The 20,294-nt window shown below is 39.5% G+C and overlaps 1 protein-coding gene across 3 annotated transcripts in view; it reads right to left on the minus strand.

Moving 5' to 3' along the window:
* The window catches only part of LOC100707100 (ras-related protein Rab-26), a 58,194-nt gene extending 38,790 nt beyond the window's left edge, over positions 1 to 19,404 (minus strand). The window contains exons 1-3 of one of the 3 annotated variants that reach the window (XM_005454912.4): positions 19,144 to 19,381; positions 18,803 to 19,016; positions 16,953 to 17,063 (exon numbers count right to left, since the gene is read on the minus strand). In XM_005454912.4, coding sequence (XP_005454969.1) covers positions 16,953 to 17,063; positions 18,803 to 18,988 — 297 coding nt within the window. In that variant the 5' untranslated portion in view covers positions 18,989 to 19,016; positions 19,144 to 19,381. Of the gene's footprint in view, positions 1 to 16,952; positions 17,064 to 18,802 lie in introns of all 3 variants that reach the window. The other 2 variants (XM_003450070.5, XM_005454913.4) reach the window with 2 other exon arrangements.
* Between the last annotated feature and the right edge of the window lie 890 nt (positions 19,405 to 20,294).

Raw genomic sequence — 20,294 nt, forward strand, 5'->3', positions numbered from 1 at the left:
CATGTAGGCATACAGTACAGAAAGGCAGGACTCTACAGTCAACTCAACTCCAAGCTGTCAAGCTCACTGAGTTATGCTGACAGAGATATGCTGCATGCTCTCACACATGCTGCACAAAAACATCCAGTCCTGCTATTACAGAAAGCAGAAGAAAGAGATACTTTTGGCTTCTTCCTCTTTCACAGGGGGTCATTCTGCACTGAATGCTTTTCCTCATGCAACCCCCAAAAGGTTTGTGTCCGCTACAAAAGGGAAAACATTTAATCAGTTATCTCTTTGTGAATGTAAAATGCAAGACTTCATGTCCTCTCTGCATCTTTTTCAGTTCACATCTGAAGTTATATCTGTGTTGTGGAAGCTACAAAGAAGTCACTGCTGTATACAGCTAAAACCGGTGTACCACAACATTATGTTCAAATTCAAATTTGATTTCAGCACACTGGATTAGCCAAAAGAAGAAGCTTTCTAATGCATGCCAGAAAAATAAATATGTAATTAGATACAAAATTAAGGCAGTTCTGAAGTCAAAATGGGGACTGAACTGGTGGCAAGTTTACCCCAAAACAAGGCTAGCTTTCATCTCTGACATTTACTTTATGACAATCTAACTCCTTAGTATCTCAGTGTAAAGTGTAATCTTCATAATGGAGTGTGAGCGAATTGGGCACAGCAAGAGCTCTGTTATTTAAGGCTGATTACACACATTTAACTTTTTAAGGGAATAAATGATGCTTTATAAATATCATGTTATTGAAGCATAACTGAACACATAGATCCTCTCTTCTTCTCCACATTCAGAGTAGAGCTTGGTCAGCATTTTTAAGCCACAAGATACAATTCAAAAATATTGGACTTTTTTATTAAAATGCAATGAAAAAAAACCTCTTGAAGACACAGAAAGCACAACAAATCACATTACACCAGACACACAAACACTGTAACTTATAGACAATATGGGATTCATTCATTGATGGGCTAAACTTGCTGACCCTGCACAATTAACAGCGAGGCCATAGCTGCTGCGGCAATAATGTTTTTACCTGTATGCTTCTAAATGTCTGCAAAGCAGTGAAGCAGTAACATGAGTTGACTGAAAATAAGAAGTACGTTTTTGTGCATGACTTTGATTGAAAAAGTCCACCCGTTAAAGCACCTGTGACTGTATATATTCAGTGGGTTAACGGGAACCTTTGCTGTTATTGACTTTTCCACTTGGGTGACCAGACGAAGTTCGACACTGAGACTAATTGAAGGAGCAGAAGGCCTCAGGGGCATTTCAGATGAAAAACTGCAAACTGCAGCAAACTGTTATTACTGCTGCCATTAAGTATGCTTCTTCAATGTGCTGAGGAAAATCACAGGTGAGCAAAACAAAAATACATCAGCAAGAACAAGGAAAGAGGCTGGGATCTATCTGGCAAAGAAAAAATTCCAATTCTCTCAGTACAGCATTGGTTAAAATGCACGACATGGAGGCATGTAGTCCCAGTAGATCAACTTAAGGCACTTTTTTTCTGGCTAACTTTTTAGATTTGCATTCCAAGAAGTGTAAAGCCTCAGGATTTGATATCTAGGACTCTTATAAGAGAAGGACTTTTCCAATTTTTTTTTAAAAAAGGTCATACTTTGCACTTGATGCATCATCTTTAGCTTATATTGCTCAAGCAAAACAAAAAAACCAACAGTTTTTTGTGAAAACATTTAGATTTGTGATATCACGACTTTGCTATTAATGATAGTGACTTCCCCATGTTGCTCCTTGATTTGGTTGCATGAACCAAATCATCAAAAACAAAACGTAGTTCAGTATGGAACAAAATACAAAAATACACCAAATCTACACAGAGTTGAACACATGTCCCCTGTCGGGGTTATCTCTTGGTATTTTCACATGCTGGAATGAATCGCATTCATCATTGAATCGCAAAGCAGATCAAAAATGTGTTTTGTTAGGTCACCGTGACCTTCACATGACACTACTAACCAACAAATTCTGACAAGTTCATTCTAGAGTCCAAGTAAATCACAAGAAAGTCCCTCAAGGTGTTTGAGATTTGACAAATATCACACTCACAAAAACGTGATATCTGTAAAGACGACCACAATCCCTCCAGCTCCAGTACAGAGGCATAAAAAAAGAACATCAAAATACAACAAATTACCATCTTCCCTTGCTTTATGTTGCTTAACAATCTCTGTCTCTCATCGCTTGTTGAGTGATGCTTCCACAGTTCAACAATTCACCCCCCACCTCTTTCATGTCATCATTAAATATTCATCGTGCTCCTCAGGGCTCGCCTCTCTAGATCGGAGTGACATTAGGGCAGCAGGTGGCAAAGCTGCTTGTCATTAATTACAAACGCATCCCCAGGCAGGTGTGAACCCTCGCCCAATACTTTTAATTTAGCAGGGACCGGGGCTCGTAGAAAACACAGCTAAATATCTTAGCCCTAAAACAACAACGGTCACAAGCAAGCAAAGAGGTATTTTCACGCGCATTCACAGTCACAACCCAGGGTGCGAATAATGAGTCGATTTCCAAAAAAGCTCTCTTTGAGCAAAACATTTTTCTCTCTGTCTTTTACAGTTTCAAAATAAGAAAATGGGAAGAAGCCTAAAAGGAAAAGTTTTGTAGATCTCAGTAACACAACCTTCGGCAAATATCACAGCGTGGAGAATCTTTTTGTAGCATTTAGAAGTATTTCAGTTCTTGTTTTGTTGGGGATTTTTTTCCTACTTTTCCTGCAAAAGCATTGCACTTCTGTTAGATTCTTGGGCGCCTCTCATATGTATTACTCTTCTGATGTCTGGCTGCAGATTTTTGATGGTGTTTAGGTCCCAGGATTGTGAAAACCATGGCAGAAGCAGAACCTTTAAAAAAATAGACAGTGTGATGTTTGCTTCCAGAAGATGTTGGTGACATGTACCTCACGTCAATGGCTGCAACACAAACAACGAATGATCAATTCCCCCCATGGGGTGTTGCGTTCTTCGTTTTGATATCCAAACATATGCTTGCTCATGATGATGGAAAATTCAGTTTTAACTTCTGTATACAGGAAAAGCTTCAGGCTCATTTAGATATGTATTTGCAAACTCCTGTTAGTGAGCTTTTCTTCTCATGGCTCGGTCTTCTATGTGCAGGTGTTGCTGCCCAGTGCACCAGAGCACCACCACACAGGCGATCACCAATGTTTCTAATAAGAGTCACTTTTAAGATTCACTATGACTGCTAAAAACACCTCCTTGTTTTATTATTGTCTTCTCCTGCTTTGTGGGTGTCACTTACAGTAAATCCATTTTCAGAATGCTAGGCAGCTTTGTAGAGGAACCCACGACTGCAGAGTGACTCCTCAAATGTCGTCTAAGCTCTAATTTAAGTTAACAATCTTTGTAAAACTCTTCTGAGCCATCAAATCTCTTGTAGCGCCCAAATCTTTGATCTTCGCCCTTCGCTTATTTCTCTGCAAGTATGCAAAACATAAGGAATTCCACTAACCTTAACCTTCTTCTCAGTTAACTTTGGTAACAGTAACATTTTGCCAACAGTTGCACAAAATTTTACTTATAAATATTCATGCATATTGGATCTCTGTTTTAGTTCTTGTTTTTAATGCGTCCAAATATTCATTTTAGGGCCCAGTTCATCTTGATTCAAATTATTTTTAAAGCAGAAAAAAAACATTACTGCCATTTGCAGTGCATGACTATGCTTGGCACTTTAATTCCACCTACTCAGAAAAGGCAGGCGGGCAGACAAACTGGCAGGCGGGAGAGTGGATAATGGAGAAATCACTCAGGCATCTTGACACAAACTACCAAAAAATAAATAATAAAAAAGTATAGATGCTGGAAACTACTGACAGACAGATGCAAAGAGACCATTATCAGAGAGGCAATGCACTGTCAGTGACACGCACACTGACAGGTGATACCATCAAAGAGAAGCGGAAGCTTTCAGAAAAGAAGATGCAATCATCAAGCCACAGCTTGATTTTTATGATGGGTCCGTTATCATCCTCTCACATGCCAAAGATGCGTCTCTCCCTGCTGTCTTGCTTTCATCTTTTCATTGCTTTCTTTCAATAGACTCTTACATTTGATACAAAATTCTGACCACTTGAGAAAAAAGAAAAAATATTTTCCCAGAAGCAGAAGTTTAAAAAAGGTTTAAATCATCTAAAGAACTTAAATATTACAAGTAAAGATTTGCAATGCATTCAGGAGTTGCAAATTTGAACAACTGCGTGTATTTTTCCACCAGAAAAACAACAGCAAAAACAAAACAGAAAGTAGGAGTGTTTAACATTACTGGAGCAAAATTATTATCGAAAATATGTTATTACTTCTCCTGAGGACCAACTGAGTTGCTGTAATGATGTGATGACTAACATCCACTTGTTGCATGAGTCACCATCCCAACACCATCTAAAGATGATGACCTCATCTTACTTTGCATAAAGCAGTTTTTAGTACACTTAAAGTGCAGTGCATAATAATGCGCTCAGTAAGGTCAACAATCGGCAGCTGTGAAGTGTGTACACTGACGACAGAAGTCAAAGGCAACCTGCAGTCAGTAATGGGTAAATACACGCACACAAGCACACATACAGAGGCCAGCATTAAAGCAAAATGATTCATATCATACTTGTCCTTATTTAGTCTATTTCAGAGTGCCTTTACTGAGATGGTCTGGCTCATGACTCACTGGTGTTAAGGACGGTGGCTCACGCCATGAGCATGAATGTGTCTGTGGATTCATGTGAATGTTGTGTGTTCAGAGGGCTGTAATTATTTTTGTTGAGAAGTTCTTAAATAATCATATATATTAGTTTTAATTATAATATTAATGGATCTGGTTTTAGTTTAACCGGTGAATCTAAATTGTCCATGGTTGTCTGCCTCTCTGTGATAGCCCTGCATCAGGGTAAGAACATTCAATGACTGGTCATGGTCAGCACTCTCTTCACTCAAAATAGACCATTTGCATTGGTGCTGATACCACACAGATCCCATCCATTATACTTTTTATTATTTGAATCTGTAAAATTGACTATTAGCTATATTTAAAAATGCCATACTAAATCCTCAAACTCAGTGGAGTTGAAGGATAAAATAATACAGATTTGAAAATATAAAGAAAAGTAAAGAAAATGTACTTTCTGCTGTTACTTACCCTGTCATTTTACAATAATGTGACAAATTCACACATTCAACAGAAAAAGAAAAAAGGTCAATTAAACAATGAAGTCATGAGAAACTAGTTTCAGATGAACTAATGTTGATTAATGTTGAATAAATGTTTTATTTATTATCTCAGTTGCATTTTTAAAGCTTGCTAAACATATTAAGTGTGTTTTTTTTCTTTGCAGCCTATTTTTATAAAAATGTTGCTTTAGAACAGCCCACCTGCAGTATATGTGCAAACAGTGATGTAAGACACACAGTCTGCTGCCTGCGTTTATCTCCCCTGGTTCATTAACAGTCGTCACATCTGTTGAGCATCGTTATCAGGTTGCTGTTGTACATTTTGCGTACATCTGTGTGTGCGTATATGTCCGTGACAGCTACTAAATGTGCAGTGTAACGTGTGACTGAAAGGAAATGAAAGGAAACCACACCAGCATCTCTCTCCATGATTCAACTAAACCCATCCGGACCGCCATTCCCATCAACCGATTACAAGCATGTTTTACACAATTATCTGCTTGGAAAGATAATGTTGCCTGATAATCACACTAAAATGTCAATTTAAGAATGATAACCCGACTGTTAAGCACGTCCCATTTACCTATAAAGCTGCTATCAAAACAACTGACCACAGATTAAAATATGCCTTCCAGTGCAACTGCAAACTACCGAAGACAACCACATTAAGATGTGATGACTGGCTCAGTATTATTGGAGTGAGAGGTCAGACAGTAAATCAGCTTTTACACTTCTAGTTCCATTTAGAATTAGAAAGGTCACAATGACTTTTAATGACTTTAAATCAAAAGGGAACTGGTTAAAAAAAACAAAAACAAAAACGCTTTAAGCATTCAGTATCTTTGTAGTAAAGCTGCACTGAGCATGTGTTTTAGGACCTGATATCTTATGCGCTGCGATCACTGCTCAAAACAGTGAGTGGGCGCATACATGGGCATGCATCACATCTCAGGTCATTTGTGGCAAATGTTCTTCACATGCCTCAGGACGTTCTACAACTCTGCATTGACAGTCTGACTGTGGGGGACAAATTCATGGTGCATGGCTCTATCAGTGGTGAAAAAACAATTAACATGCTTGTGGTCACACTTATGATCTGATGAGCCGCCTTCAGGCTTTGATACTGTGGGATTTTCCATTGTAAATTCCCTTTCGGTTCTGTTGTGGCTATATATATATATATATATATAAAATTCCCCACTCGCCCTGCGGGTGGTCTTTATCCTTCAAGCTTGAGGGTCCTGCACAGTATCTTTGATGTTCATAGGACTGCACTTTTCTAGGCAGAGATGTCATTCCTGGAATCTGCTTGAGCCACTTACCCATTTTGGGGGTCACTACTCCAAGTACTCTGATTATTGCTTTTACCCTCCACATCTTTTCCGACTCCTTTCTCAGGTTTCTCAAGCATCTTTTGTTCTTTCTTCCTCTTGTTGCTATCACTTCGTGTAACTACCTCTATTACTACAGTCTTCTTCCTCTGCTTGTCCACCACTACTATGTCTGGATCTTAACTCCGTTATTCTCAACCACCCTATTATCCCATTTTGACCTTGGGACATCCTGGCCATACTCAGCATAGATGTTCCTGTATACTATGCTGGCCACTTGGTTATGCCCTGCCTGCTTGCATTGTGCGCACTGCTGTTATGTGCTGGATTGTCCCTGAGACCATCTCAGATTTGCCTAATCAATATTTATGTCATTTTTTGTTTTAAAGAAGTTTTTCTAAAACACATTTCTGTTTTTCGTTTAGAACTATCAGAATAAAAAAAATGACTAATGTTTGTATCCCATCTACTATTATTATTTTATTATTACATTAATATAGCACAAGGCTTTGCACAAAAATAACTGGTAGAAACATCTTCCAAAGAGCCACTTTTTACGTTCTTACTACTACATTTCAGAGCGTGTACTTTTCTACTTTGACTCCAGTAAAAGTTGAAGCAGAACTTCAATTTTTACTGAAGTATTTCTCTATTCTAGTATCTGTACTTCTACCTCAGAATGTGTGTGCTTTTGCCAAGTCTGAATACCACATAAAAGAACAGTCGTTATCATGCTCAGCCCATGGGAAGTGAGGAAAATAGGCAGGCGTGCTGACCTGAGTGACTTTTGGAAGGGCCAAATTATTATTGCCAAGTGACTCGGCCAGAAGCAACACAATCTTCTCAGTAACAGTGAATACCTACCAAACACGGGCAGAGTCGGAATAAAAAAATCTAACCAGGATATTTGCTTTGACATGGTATGTGCTGAAACAAGTCTGAGCCATGGCAGCAACTTAAAATAATCATGTACTGTTCAGGCCTCTGCGTCAGGGTAAGATTTCTCGCTTTTAAGACATGAATAAGACTTGGTTTCAGTGTATTTCATTCAAGGTCCTGTTTTAAAATATAGATATTTCTGACATTTCACAGACAAAATGACTAAAGCACAGAGAAATATTCTAATCCCTATTAATCATTACATTTCATCCTCATAATGTAACATATTCATGCTCACTGATATGTTTTGTTCCTGTGCCAAGATGACAACATAATTTACAGCTGATTCAAATCCTCTGTAACACCACTGACCTTCTCTCCCAGCTCTCTGTGCTGCCGCCGCCTCTGTCATATCTCTGTGCTTTCTGCAGTGGCAGGAGGAACACACCCGTCTTCACTGTCATGTAAATGCACACACTTTAACAGACAATCCTCAGCACTGCCTTCATAATAAGACTAGACTTCTTTGAATTATTCAACATCTGCTCCGAACACAGATGAAAAAAGATAAATTATAAATAAATTGTTGCTGATGACTAATGCAGTAAAATTAACTGGGCAATTCACATGAGATAAATGAAGGTAAATGGACACAGTGTAAGGTAATGACTATAGCAGCTTTTGTAAGAAATCCTTCAATTACAAAATTATCCATTATCCACATTAACTTAGATAAAAGTGAACTCACTTCTCGTTGTCGTTATAACAGTAGTAGGAAGTCTCTGCAGTTTGCCTGCACCATAGACCCCACCCCCATATGTTGCACATATTAAGTACTACCACAAATAACATCAGCGGAAAGTGAAATATGAATCAATGGGGTTCCCTGGTGAATGTGCGAATCACGCCTGCTGCACTTAAAAATGGAAGCTTGATGTTTACATACTTCTCCGTCATCAGTGAGGTATGAAACTCCCGACACACACGAGTCTGAGGTTCATTAGTACAAATGAGAAAGTGCCAGGTGACGTCTGTAGGCAAGCCGAAAAGATAGTGGAGGAGGATATTAGAGAACATTTACAGATAAGACTAATGATTAGTATACAGTAAGGGGCAGGTGGCTCCACGGTGTAGTGGTTTACATATTTGCGTAACAACCGAGAGATCCTTGAGCATCCGCCATAAACGCCAGCCAAATCAAACATGCTGAGCCACCCGCTTCGGCGACGCCCTGTCAATACGGAAGCGGTTGAAAGCAGCTTTACAAAGGCAGAGACAGTACCTTGTGTTTTAGTTATTTTGAAGTATTGTAAATGCATTATGTAACATGGTGTGTTATTAAAAAAAACCCACCAAAAAACATAACCTGTTATTCATTTCATTCTTTTATCCAGCTCAGAAAGAGGTTGGTTTTCTATGACTCACAAAAAACATGGTTGACTCTCTTCCGCGCACACACACACACACTTGGAAGGATGTACAGTAATACTCTGAGACAAATCACTAGACAAGAGCATTAAAGTGTTTACCAGGACACAAGGCTACTGCAACAATATTTGTGCATCCCATAACTCAGTGATAACCATGGGCTCATCCATTGTAGCTGAAGAGCATGAATGAATCTTGCCTAGAGTTGCACTGCACTGATAAAAGGTCTTAAGTACAATACAGACTACAAGCAGGAAGACATGAATTAGTATTCAAGATGTGATCCATGTCTCTTAAATATGTCAGGGACATTTTATAGACCACTCCTAGACAGAGCGCTACTAGAACACTGGAGAGCTGAGACTGTTGTGATATTTCATCTGTTCTGGGCTGTAGTCTGTGGTCAGTTGTAACTGATTTAATCCTCAGAATTAAAGATATTTATTAGGGCTGTGCCATACCATAAAGTCCACGATAATACTGGTATAATTAAAATACCAGTATTATATGGGGTAGCTGTAGCTCAAGAGCAGGTCTTACACTAATTGGAAGGTTGGTGGTTTGATCCCTGGCTGCTCCAATCTGCATGGAAATACATACATACACAGAAAAAACTGCTTCTTTAAAGTGCTTTAAGTGCTCCAGTAGAGCAGAAAAATGCGATATTAGAACCAGCCGATTTATCATATAAAAATCCCTGCGCATACACAATAATGACCAAGGAAAGCCATGTCTGAGAGCAAGAGCTGGGTGTCAGTCTCCAATGGCAATTTACTACCTAAAAAGGAGGTTACTTTAAAAACCTCCAGCAAAGCACCATTCTTTGCAAAAACATGCAAGGAAACTGTTCATTACTTAAAGGAAAAAAGGCACACCAGCAACGACAACCAGGCTACGAAGGCACAAGAAGAAGGGATGCTAGCAGCTGGTGATGTGATACCCCAAAAGTCAACAAATAACTCATCGAGTATCGCTAGAGCACTTGCCAGCTGTGGTCACAATCAAGTGTGTGGGAATGGAGAGGGAGGACCCAAATGACATTTGACGTTACCTTTGTCACTATTAAACTAAAGCATTAAGTAGTTATGTCATACGTTTGCCTAAACTTTCCATTGGCGACAATAACTGGGCTACACTTGTGCTTACATTTGACCCATGCTGTGTCACTGTATATAATACGTCACTGCTTTGTAATCCTCCAGCTGCTGGCACCTCGGTAGATTCACACTTCAAATGAGGTAATATGTCATCAGAGATAGCAGCTCACTTATAGATGCTGATGCCTGCTAATGTCTCCAATAAGCACGCCTTTAAATATAAATCATCAATTATATAATTATTGCAAGTTTCTTTGAAATATAGTGACATAAGGCCATATGACACACCCCTAGAGTTAAAATGATCTGTTCCTAGCTCACTGTGCAACTTTCAGTATACTGGTTAGCCCACATGCCAGTACGAGATGAGCACCCTGGACATTTTGTTCAGAGATCAGACAGATGCAGGGAAAGAACTTAGGTCAAGGGTGGTAATGCATATCAGTCGGTAATGATGTTTCATAAATTCACACACACTGTAAAGCACAATGTGCAGATCACCACAAATTGAAAAAGAAACATTAAATTTAAGCCCATTGAGTGAGAAAACGTTAGTCAGCAGTTATAGGCAATATAGGTCTTATGACACATTTTTTTTAAGACATTTTCTTAAAAATAACAATTTCACTGATCAGCTGTTTTTGCTCAGTATCTTTAACCCTTTGTGTCCAATTCTAGCACTTGTACCGTAAGTGCAAGGGGATAAGAGCAACACAGTCCAAACAATGGCCGTTGAACCTGTGTTGTTCCCACACATATTACTGTAACACTGAGTCAACATATAGCTTTAAATATTGAGATAATAATGAATTCTTCACCTGGGCTCTGGCTGTTCGGAGAATGTGAGAGAGGAGAGACGGAAACACGAGCACACAGTTACAGAAGAACAGGTTATGTAACACAACATTAAACTATATCCATATAAACTTCATATAAACATCCCATATCTCATTTCACTACTATAGAAATACATGCTGAAAAATGAAACTACTGCCCAGCCGAGGCGAAATCTGTGGTTGCATAAGAGATCTATCACTTTGGGTGCAGCAGACATAACTGACAGCTGAGAGCAGCTCCCTTGTCTCTTACTAGAGGTGAGAAGTGATGCTCTTCTCTCAACCACTCTGTCAAATGAAGGACTGAAGTATTAATTCTCTCCGTTGTCCTTAAATGAAATAGACTGTGAAAAGGAAGCAGCAGGAAAGGCTGTTTTTCCAAGTACAGACATAAAAGGAAGGTTTGTTAGAGTAATGGCTTCTTTTTGAGCATTTTGTGTTTCTTTTTCTCTCTGGCATCATTTCCCTTTCTATTTCCCTTTGCTTCTTCATTCAGATAACTTTTCTTATCTAAGCTATAAATACATTTTGTTAACTTTTGTTTTCTTTCTCTAGCTTTTATAATTTCCACTTATCCCCCAGCTGGTTGCAGCAGATGGTTGCCCATTCTTGAGCCCGATAAGGCAGTGGGCTCTTCCGGTTAAAAGAGTTTTTCCTTCCCACAGTTGCCAAGTGCTTGCTCACAGTGGATTATCTGATTGTTGGGGATCTCTCTCTAATATTGTAGGGATTTTACCTTGCGATATAAAGCTCCTTGAGGCAACTGTTGTTGTAAATTGGCATTATAAAAATAAAACTGAATTAAATTCAGATAAATTCCCTGTTGCTATTTGGAACTGTGGGATTGAGTTAAACGTGAAAAAAAAAATGCATCCCTTCAGGCTCCAGCATTTAAAAGGATAAACAAAACATTATTTTTAGCAAGAATATGCATGAAATGCCAAACGGGATGCCAGGGAGGGAAGTGACAGGAAAATGAAGGAAACTTAATGTATGATGGATGTGAACAATTACAGTTGATATTGGTTTCTCCGTGCATGAAAATCTCATTGCAACAGACAGAGACGTACAGGCTGACATGCTAAATACTGTTTGGTGATAGATTGATGGACTTGATAGTAATACAGGTAGTTTAGGCTCACTTCTGTTGTCCTTGTGCACGGTGCATGCTTTCCTCTGCACTTTGGTGTTGTGCACCTCCTAATATTGGCATATTACATGCACATGGCCATTCTAGTTGGGCTCAAGTCACAACCAAGTGGAGCTTCAAATGCTTTTCAGCGATATAACAATGCAGGAGAGTAGAGTTTCCCAGATGGCGCAGAGGGAGATTGATAAAAGAGTAGAAAAATTTGAAACAAAAAACCTCTTATTGCTCTGTTTTTTTGTTTGTCCATTGTTTTGACTTTTTGTAATAATGTTCCAGTCATTATGCTGTGATTTTTTTCCTTAGTTGCTTTGCCTCTTGTTAGGTAGACTGTTTAATTTGCCAGATTTTTAATGCCAAATGCCCTTTCTGATGCAACACCAAAATTTCTCCCAGGATCAAACCAGGAATCTTTTGCTTCTTAGGCAAATGTGTAAATCACTAACATACGCTATATTGTAAAAGCTGTCACTCACCCATTCCAGTCCTTCTAGTAACTTCCGTGGCCACAGGTGTATAAAATCAAGCACCTAGGCATGCACACTGGTTCTACAAACATTTGTGAAAGAATGGGTCACTCTCAGAAGCGCAGTGGTACTGTGATAGAATGCCACTGTGCGACAAGTCCAATCATGAAATTTCTCATTGAGAAATGTATAAATATTCCACAGTCAACTGTTAGTGGCATTGTAAGAAAGTGGAATCGATAGGAAACAACAGCAACTCAGTGAGGAAGTGGTAGAGCGGGGTCAGGGGATGCTAATGCGCAGAGTCAATCACTACAGACCTCCAAACTTCATGTGACCTTCAGGCTAGCTCAAGAACAGTGCGTACAGAGCTTCATAGAATGGGTTTCTATGGCTGAGCAGCTGCGTCCAAACCTTACGTCATAAAGTACAATGCAAAATGTCAGATGCAGTGCTGTAAAGCATGCTGGCACTGGACTCTAGAGCAGCGGAGACGTATTCTCTGAAGTGGCGAATAACGCGTCTCTGTCTGGCAATCTGATGGACGAGTCTGAGTTTGGAGGTTGCCAGGAGAACTGTGCCGTCTCACTGCATTGTGCCAAATGTAAAGATTGATGGAGGGGGGATTGTGGTGTGGGGTCGTGTTTCAGGAGTTCATCTTAGCCTCTTAGTTGAAGTGAAAGGAACTCCTATGCTTCAGCATACCACGACATTTTGGAAAATTTCATTCTCCCAACTTTGTGCGAAGAGTTCGGGGATGGGCTCTTCCTGTTCCAACATGACTTCGCACCAGTGCACGAAGCAAGGTCCATAAAGACATGAATGAATGAGTTTAGTGTGAAAGGACTTGAGTGGCCTTTACAGTTGAGTCCTGACCACAACCTGATAGAAGACTTCCCAGAAGAGTTGAAGCTGTTTTAGCAAAGGGTGGGGACATCAGACGGTAGACAAAAACTTTTGGCAACACAGTATATGAAAATAAAATATCAAAATTTATTTAGTGTAACGGCACCAATTGTGTAATTTCTGAAAACAATCATTTAATATCTGTCATAATTTATTTTTGCTTGGGTAACAAGTCATTTACACACACTAATACCTGCAAAGTCCCGACCCATTAACACTTGTATTAACTGTCAACACACCGACTCTGAAGATGATCACTTGTCCCACTTTTATGCAAATTTTCAATTTCAATTGAACTATAACACGAGACAGAGTTCATTACCCTGAAAACTTCTCCGGTTAAAATTTTAGTTCCTAAAAAGTTTTACATGTGCAAGACAGTGATGTGAAAGTAGAAACGCATTTGAAAGACAGAATTACGCATTTCTGGAACCAGTGATAAATCTGCGACAAACATTTCTTGGTGTGATTCATTAGGCAGCCATAGACTTGAATTCACACCCTATTAACCTGGTAGGGTTGATATCATATCATCGCAATATGTGTGGAATAGAGAGCTATGTCTGCTTCCCATTTGTGTCATGAGAGTAAGCAAGGTACAGTCTAACCTTTCACTCTTATCTGTAATTTAATTCTTTATAAGCATCCTGCATGGATTTTTGAAGTGAAACAAGTGCAGAGATGCAGCACATTTTGCATTCACACTCACTGTATCTTAAGTCAAACAATGTACTAGTGCAACTCTAATCCCGAGAACATGTTGAGGTTTAAATGAGATGAGAATGCAATAAACAAGAGGGGAAAGGAAAACATTGCATCTTGCTGGAGAGCTTTGAAGTGAGAACTGGATCAAATCCCCATACGAAGCAAATTGCCTCTCTTTCCCACCAACTAAAGGGGATCAAAACTGTCTCTCCTAAAAATAAGGATCACTCCCCGTCTTTCTTCCTTTCTCTGTGTATTCTCCATGGGAAGACAAACACCACAGACCTTCAAGTTTTTCCCCCCAACTCAACAAAACCCTGGTCTTTTTGTCTTAAAAACAAACAGATAAGCCCCTCACTGTTGTCACTGTTTAAACAATATATGAAGTTCACATTCATGTTTTTATAGATATCCATGTCCAGTTTCAAGCCATTATGTAATTATAATCATTCGGTGAACTGTTTTAAATGTAAATTTTTAAAAACCCCAACAAAATATAATAAGAGAAATAAAACTGTAGACGATTCTCATGAGTCCTGGGAGATCTAAGAACTGAACCGCTTAACGCGAAACCATGCAGAAGACAAAGGGAGCTTTGACGAGAGAAAATTATTCACGTAATACAGCTCTGTGCTACACTGCGATTAAATAATAAGTCAATAAGGCAAAAGAGCTGAGTAAGTGCTAAACTTTATGCGTCTGGTTCTTTTTCCTCCATTAGCATTAAATGTAGCAGACAGAGATGGCTGATGAAGGCCTCCTCTGTACTTGGAGAGGCCTAAATGTGCATCAGCATTACGGCGCTATAAGTGTCATAAGAGACATTGCATAAGTAAATAATTCAACCGCTCACCCACCCACAAACTCGTCCAGCCCACACAGGACTATACAATGGTTGGATATTTAGTTTACCACACACACACACACGCACACACACACACACACACACACACACACACAAATTACTAGACTACTGTACATTTATGTAATATTATAACCCTGTTCCACCCAAAAAGTTGGGAAGCCGTGCAACCTGTGACAAAAACAGAACTATATTTAAATCATGTCGGTGATTTTACAAAGCAAGCTAAAACTAAAAAGCTATAATTTTAGAGAAATATGAAGAGGTTAAACACATAATACAGACTGAAAGCAGCACAGCTGCTACAAGTAGATCAGCAGTGTGTGTGCATGCTTATAATAAAAAAGTGCTTACAGTAGTATAGTATTGGTGACACTACTTTCTGGGGAAGGTGCTTACAGTATATAGATTTTTGTCTTTCTATGGTAAAGAATTTGTAGATGTAGTGATGATTTGCAGTGACATTAATCACATCTCAATTGTTTGCATTTTTACACTGACAAATTTCAGTTTAGTCTTTAACACAACTGCAAACCCAACCAAACCTTCCTACAACTGCTTTTTATACCCAGCCATGTTGCTGAACTATCGCCAATGAATCTAATTAGTTGTGAAATTAAAGAAAAAAAAGTATTGCTGTCATCAAAATCAAATTAGCATATAATTGTCAAAAACAAGCAAAAAAATATCTCAGCATGAACATGTAAAGATTTATTTTTACGTTATTCTCAGTTATATGTGGAGTTTGAACTGATTTGCAGTCACTCATCATGGGCATGAATGTTCTACTTGACAGAAATGGTAGAGTTAATTTCAATCAATTGGTTTCTCATCACAGACCTGGATTTTAAGCGTAGTCCACAAATTCAATTTCTGTAGGGTTGAGGTCAGAGCTTTAGGACGGCCATTCAATAATCTTATTGATGGTCTCAAGTTTCAACTGTCTAGCTGTTGATGTGAAGTGAAATTGAAGAATTTGGAAGTAGTTCTCCTTTTTCGTTATTCCATACACTTTGTGCATTGATCCAGTGCCACTGGTAGCAAAACAGCCTCAGAGGATAATGCTACCACCACCTTGCTTGACAGCTGGTGAAAGCCTCACTTGTATCATCCTTCAAACATACATCTCGGCCAATTTGTGACCAAATGTAAAGCTACAATTCTCCTTCTTAGCTCTTCACTGAGTTGCTTGGACTTTCCCATTGTTCTGAGTACATCAGTCCAATAAATTCTGTCAAACAAATCCTTTTTATGCTGGCAAAGAGAACCTACCAGTTGCATTCAATCATGATCACCAATGATGTTAATAGGCCTTCAGCATCAATTAGTAAGTGTGTGTATATATTTAAGCCTGTATGTATACTTTCGAATGTGTGTGGTTTGGAGAAAATCCCCCCCAAAATTTGAAATTGCACACCCAATTCTTGTTTTTTAAAAAGTAATTAAAGATGTGTGCTGTATAATTATTCCATCCTGGAAAAAGAACAGTTCAAATCATTTAAAAGCCCCCAAAATTATTACAACAATCATTCTGATAACAAGTGTATGTGAACTTCTGACCACAACTGTATCTGCCAGATTCTATCAAGAAAAAGAATATGCAGCAAAAAGATATATCTGATTCTACTTTTATTTTAATCTATGTGCATTAAATTGAACAACGCATTTTATGACTTAATGATTAAAAGCAGCAAATTTTTGCAAATATGATTCTCAGTATCATCTAAGTGAACACCTGTTTTTGTCACATGCACAGACCCCTGAATGTGATCAAAAGAAGACGTGGATACATTTCTTTATAGTTGCCCATGCGGGACCATGAAACTGGCACATGATAGGTACTGTGATTGCCCAGGGAGACTAAAAAACTAAAGCATGTCGAACTAATTTAAGAAATCAATATCTTATCTTCCGAGACATCTCACACAGGAGATAGTCATAGTTCTGGGACATGTAAAGTGACTGAATAGCTGTAAAAAAAAATCCCATTAGAATATGGCCCCATTTAGAAACACCACAATCTGAAAGTGTGTATGAAAGTGTGCAGGGAATTGGTTTATGTTTGGCTCTTGTGATTTAAACTCACCCTAAAGTCGATGCCCACAGTGGAGATGAAGCTGCCGGCCAGGAAAGCTCCGTCTTTGAATCGGACCAGAAGACAGGTTTTCCCCACACCAGAGTCTCCAACCAGCATCACCTGCACAGGTATTCCAGCAGGAGTGAGTTAGAGGCATGCGAGGGATATGATTTCAGACTGACCAATGAAAAAAAAAGTAAAAAAATAAATTAAAAAATTAAAAAAATAAAAGTCAATGCCAGAAATAACTGAAATAATTAGCACGAACAGGAGGGAGCTGTTGCTCATTTGTTTAATTAACTATCAGCGTCTGATTGTTTGTCATCGCCGCGTCTGAATCATTCGGCTAAATCGGTCCTGGTATTCTGGTGCTTGGCCAGGGGAGAAGGTGTATGTGGATGAATGTGTGACTCCTTGCTGTGACCAGTTGATGTCCTTAAAGCCTTTCTGTAAGTGCATGATGTATTCGTACGCGGCTAACTTTATTGCAGAAAAGCGAGCTGTACATTTCTCTTTTTATTCAGAGCTGTGATTAGGTTAAAGGTTTTATGTGATTACTATTATCAGTTTAGCTGAGGCACTTTGGGACCTGGAGTATGGAAATTAAAAGCGCCTCCTGGGTCCGTAGAGAGGAAGCAGAGAGGACACGAAAGAACCAGGAAGGAGAATAAAAAAAAAGGAGTCGCTCCCACTTCTTTTTATCTCTGAAAATCTTGTTTCTTTTTTGACCCCTCCCTCAGAAGCCTCACCCATATTCAGACCTTTGAAGGAGTGTGCAAGAGAAGGTGCTTGGATTCTCTGTCTCTCTTATATTTAATGTGATTATTGACCAGAGAGAGCCATAAGCAATACATGGAACATGGCACAATGCCCGACAAATGACATTGCACTTTACTTTTCAGAGCACGATCAGATAGAGGTACAGTGCAATCTCTCAAAAGCCTCCTGCTAACCTTGAATCTACAGGTTGGACTATAATCCAGTGCTGAATTATCAAAAGAAATCAAAAGAGAAGGATTAGAGAGAATTTCGAAAGCACTTGTCAGAGCTGTAGGAAATCAGTGTGGCAGTATGTGATGCTACTGAAGAAAGGCCAGGCAGTAGAGATTTGCACCAGTAGAGATCTGAGCCCAAACTGAAACAGGTTAATCCAACCTTTTGGAAATATGGAAGTAGAAGCCCTTCATTTAAGTGGCTTACATGGAACAATCCATTCTTTCAAATGGAAAAAAAGCAACACAAAGCCATCTCTCCTCTCACATCAAACAGCTGCTTCAAAAACACGGAGTAGGTGGCAAGGGCCCCTTGAAGCTACGCTGGGAGTACACACAGGGAATCTGTGGGTGTAAATCTGTGTTTGTGTTGAGGTGAAGTGGCAGTTCTGCACACCCATTACCCTCACATTAGGTTGAGTACACCAACAACTCAACCTGCTTCTGAGGAAAACGTGCAATTAACCGGTTGCACGGCAGGAGCAAATGATTTGTTGGTTGGCTGTTGTAGTGCGATGCGCCCCTTCTCCGGGTTATCGATTGTTTATTGACACAGCTGCTGTCGCGGGTTCGCTGCTGTTTAAATGATAAAGGTGGTGGTAAAACGGAAGACAATGAAAGCTGGGCAGGACAACGGCAGCAGCAGGCATAAAGTAGACTACAATCGGGTTTATCGTGCCTAAAATACACACACATACACAAAAGCATGCATATCATTTGCTCGATTTTAGTTTTTGACCTTCGTGGGTGTGTTGTTTCCCAAATTATACCCCACCGCACCCTTTCGTGTTTTCATGCAAAGTCCTACAACACAGTCGACTTTTGCGTGACTTGGGTTGACTGAGTAACATCGGCGGGCACCTTTACCTTGAAAGCGATGTCATAAAACTCGCTGCTGTTGCTGATGGACGGTCTGCTGGGATGGACTACACCATTCATCTGAACGATGCCCGGGCTTCCTCTCGCAGATTTCCCGGTCCCTTTCCCGGCGGGGCTGCCCGCGGACGGGCTGCTGGTCGCTGCTTTGCCTTTGACTGCCTTCTTGCGAGACATGCCTCAAGATTTTATAGTTTGTTTGTTTCTTTAAAAAAAACAAAACTATTCTCAACAGAACCAAACAAACAAAAAGCAAATCTAACCGGAATCTGCGCAAGGCAGGGCCGAAAAGTTGGAGTAGCGAAGAAGTTAAATCAGGTGATTTTTTTCACCTGTGCGTTGAACGCATGTTCCTCGACACCTTTCCACTCAAAGTGGGAGTAAATTTGTCGCAAAACGCTGTCGCTTCCGTTGTTGATCTGCCGCTTCCTGCTCTTGATAGGTTGCTCTTTCCAGGACAGCAGCTTCAGCACTGCGCGTAGTAGCGGCAAAGCCGAAGGGGGCAGAGCTGAAGTCGATTTAGAGAGGAGGGGGGATTTTCAGGTTTAAACACAATCACGTGACTTCCAAACGCATAACCTCCAGTCCAGGGGGTCAGGGGCGCTCTCCGTGGTCCTGAAAAAGAAAAGAAGGAGGAGGAATAAGATATATATATATATATAAAAAAAAAAAAAAATCAGCGGCACAGCTTTGCTACAGATTTGTTTGCAAGGTATTCTTTCACCGAAAAACGAAGTTTTGCGTTCAATGAAACCTTGATATTTGCAGGACTTTGGGTCAGTGTGTGCTACAGTACAGAGCATTCAGATATTTCTCTGTCAGCAGTCTGATTTTTATGTAATAAAGGTGATATGTTGTAAAGCCTTATAATAATTTGCATTATACTGTAAAACAAAACTGCTGTTAAAGCAGCTAGTTTTGCTTTTTTAGTAATAAGCTTACCCTACTTTGTGTTACAGAAGCCGTTTTAAGGTGAGTGCGCCAACATTTCCATGTATTATACTGATGATTAGGTTAGAAGTGTTTTTGTAGCTGGTATGTATGTATCTCTCTCTCTCTCTCTGTATACATGGTGTGTGGCTGCAGGTCAGTGCAAATAATTTTAAAAGGTTCTCTTATACATCAATAATCAAAAGAAAAACAGCTGAAGCACTTCGGCCACCTGTGGAACGTTCTTGTCTTGTGATTTCAACATTGCGCCGCAAGAGGGCGGTATAGCAATAAGAAACAAAGTCATAGAGATTAAAACTCAGACCTACAGTTGGACTTGATACTCTGATTTCTAGAAAATGAATATGATTGATTTAAATGTGTGAGTTTTAGAAATTAAGAAATGACTATATTAGATCACTATTAGGAGTAAAATAAAAAGAGGTGCTACTGTTGCATGAGTCTGGCTTATATATCAGTACTACTGGTTGCTTCTGTCCAAACTACAGTAGGTTTTTCAGTTGCCTCCATAATCAAGAATGGTAAATGATGG

The sequence above is a fragment of the Oreochromis niloticus genome, linkage group LG4 (assembly GCF_001858045.2).
Source record: "Oreochromis niloticus isolate F11D_XX linkage group LG4, O_niloticus_UMD_NMBU, whole genome shotgun sequence".
NCBI lineage: Eukaryota > Metazoa > Chordata > Actinopteri > Cichliformes > Cichlidae > Oreochromis > Oreochromis niloticus.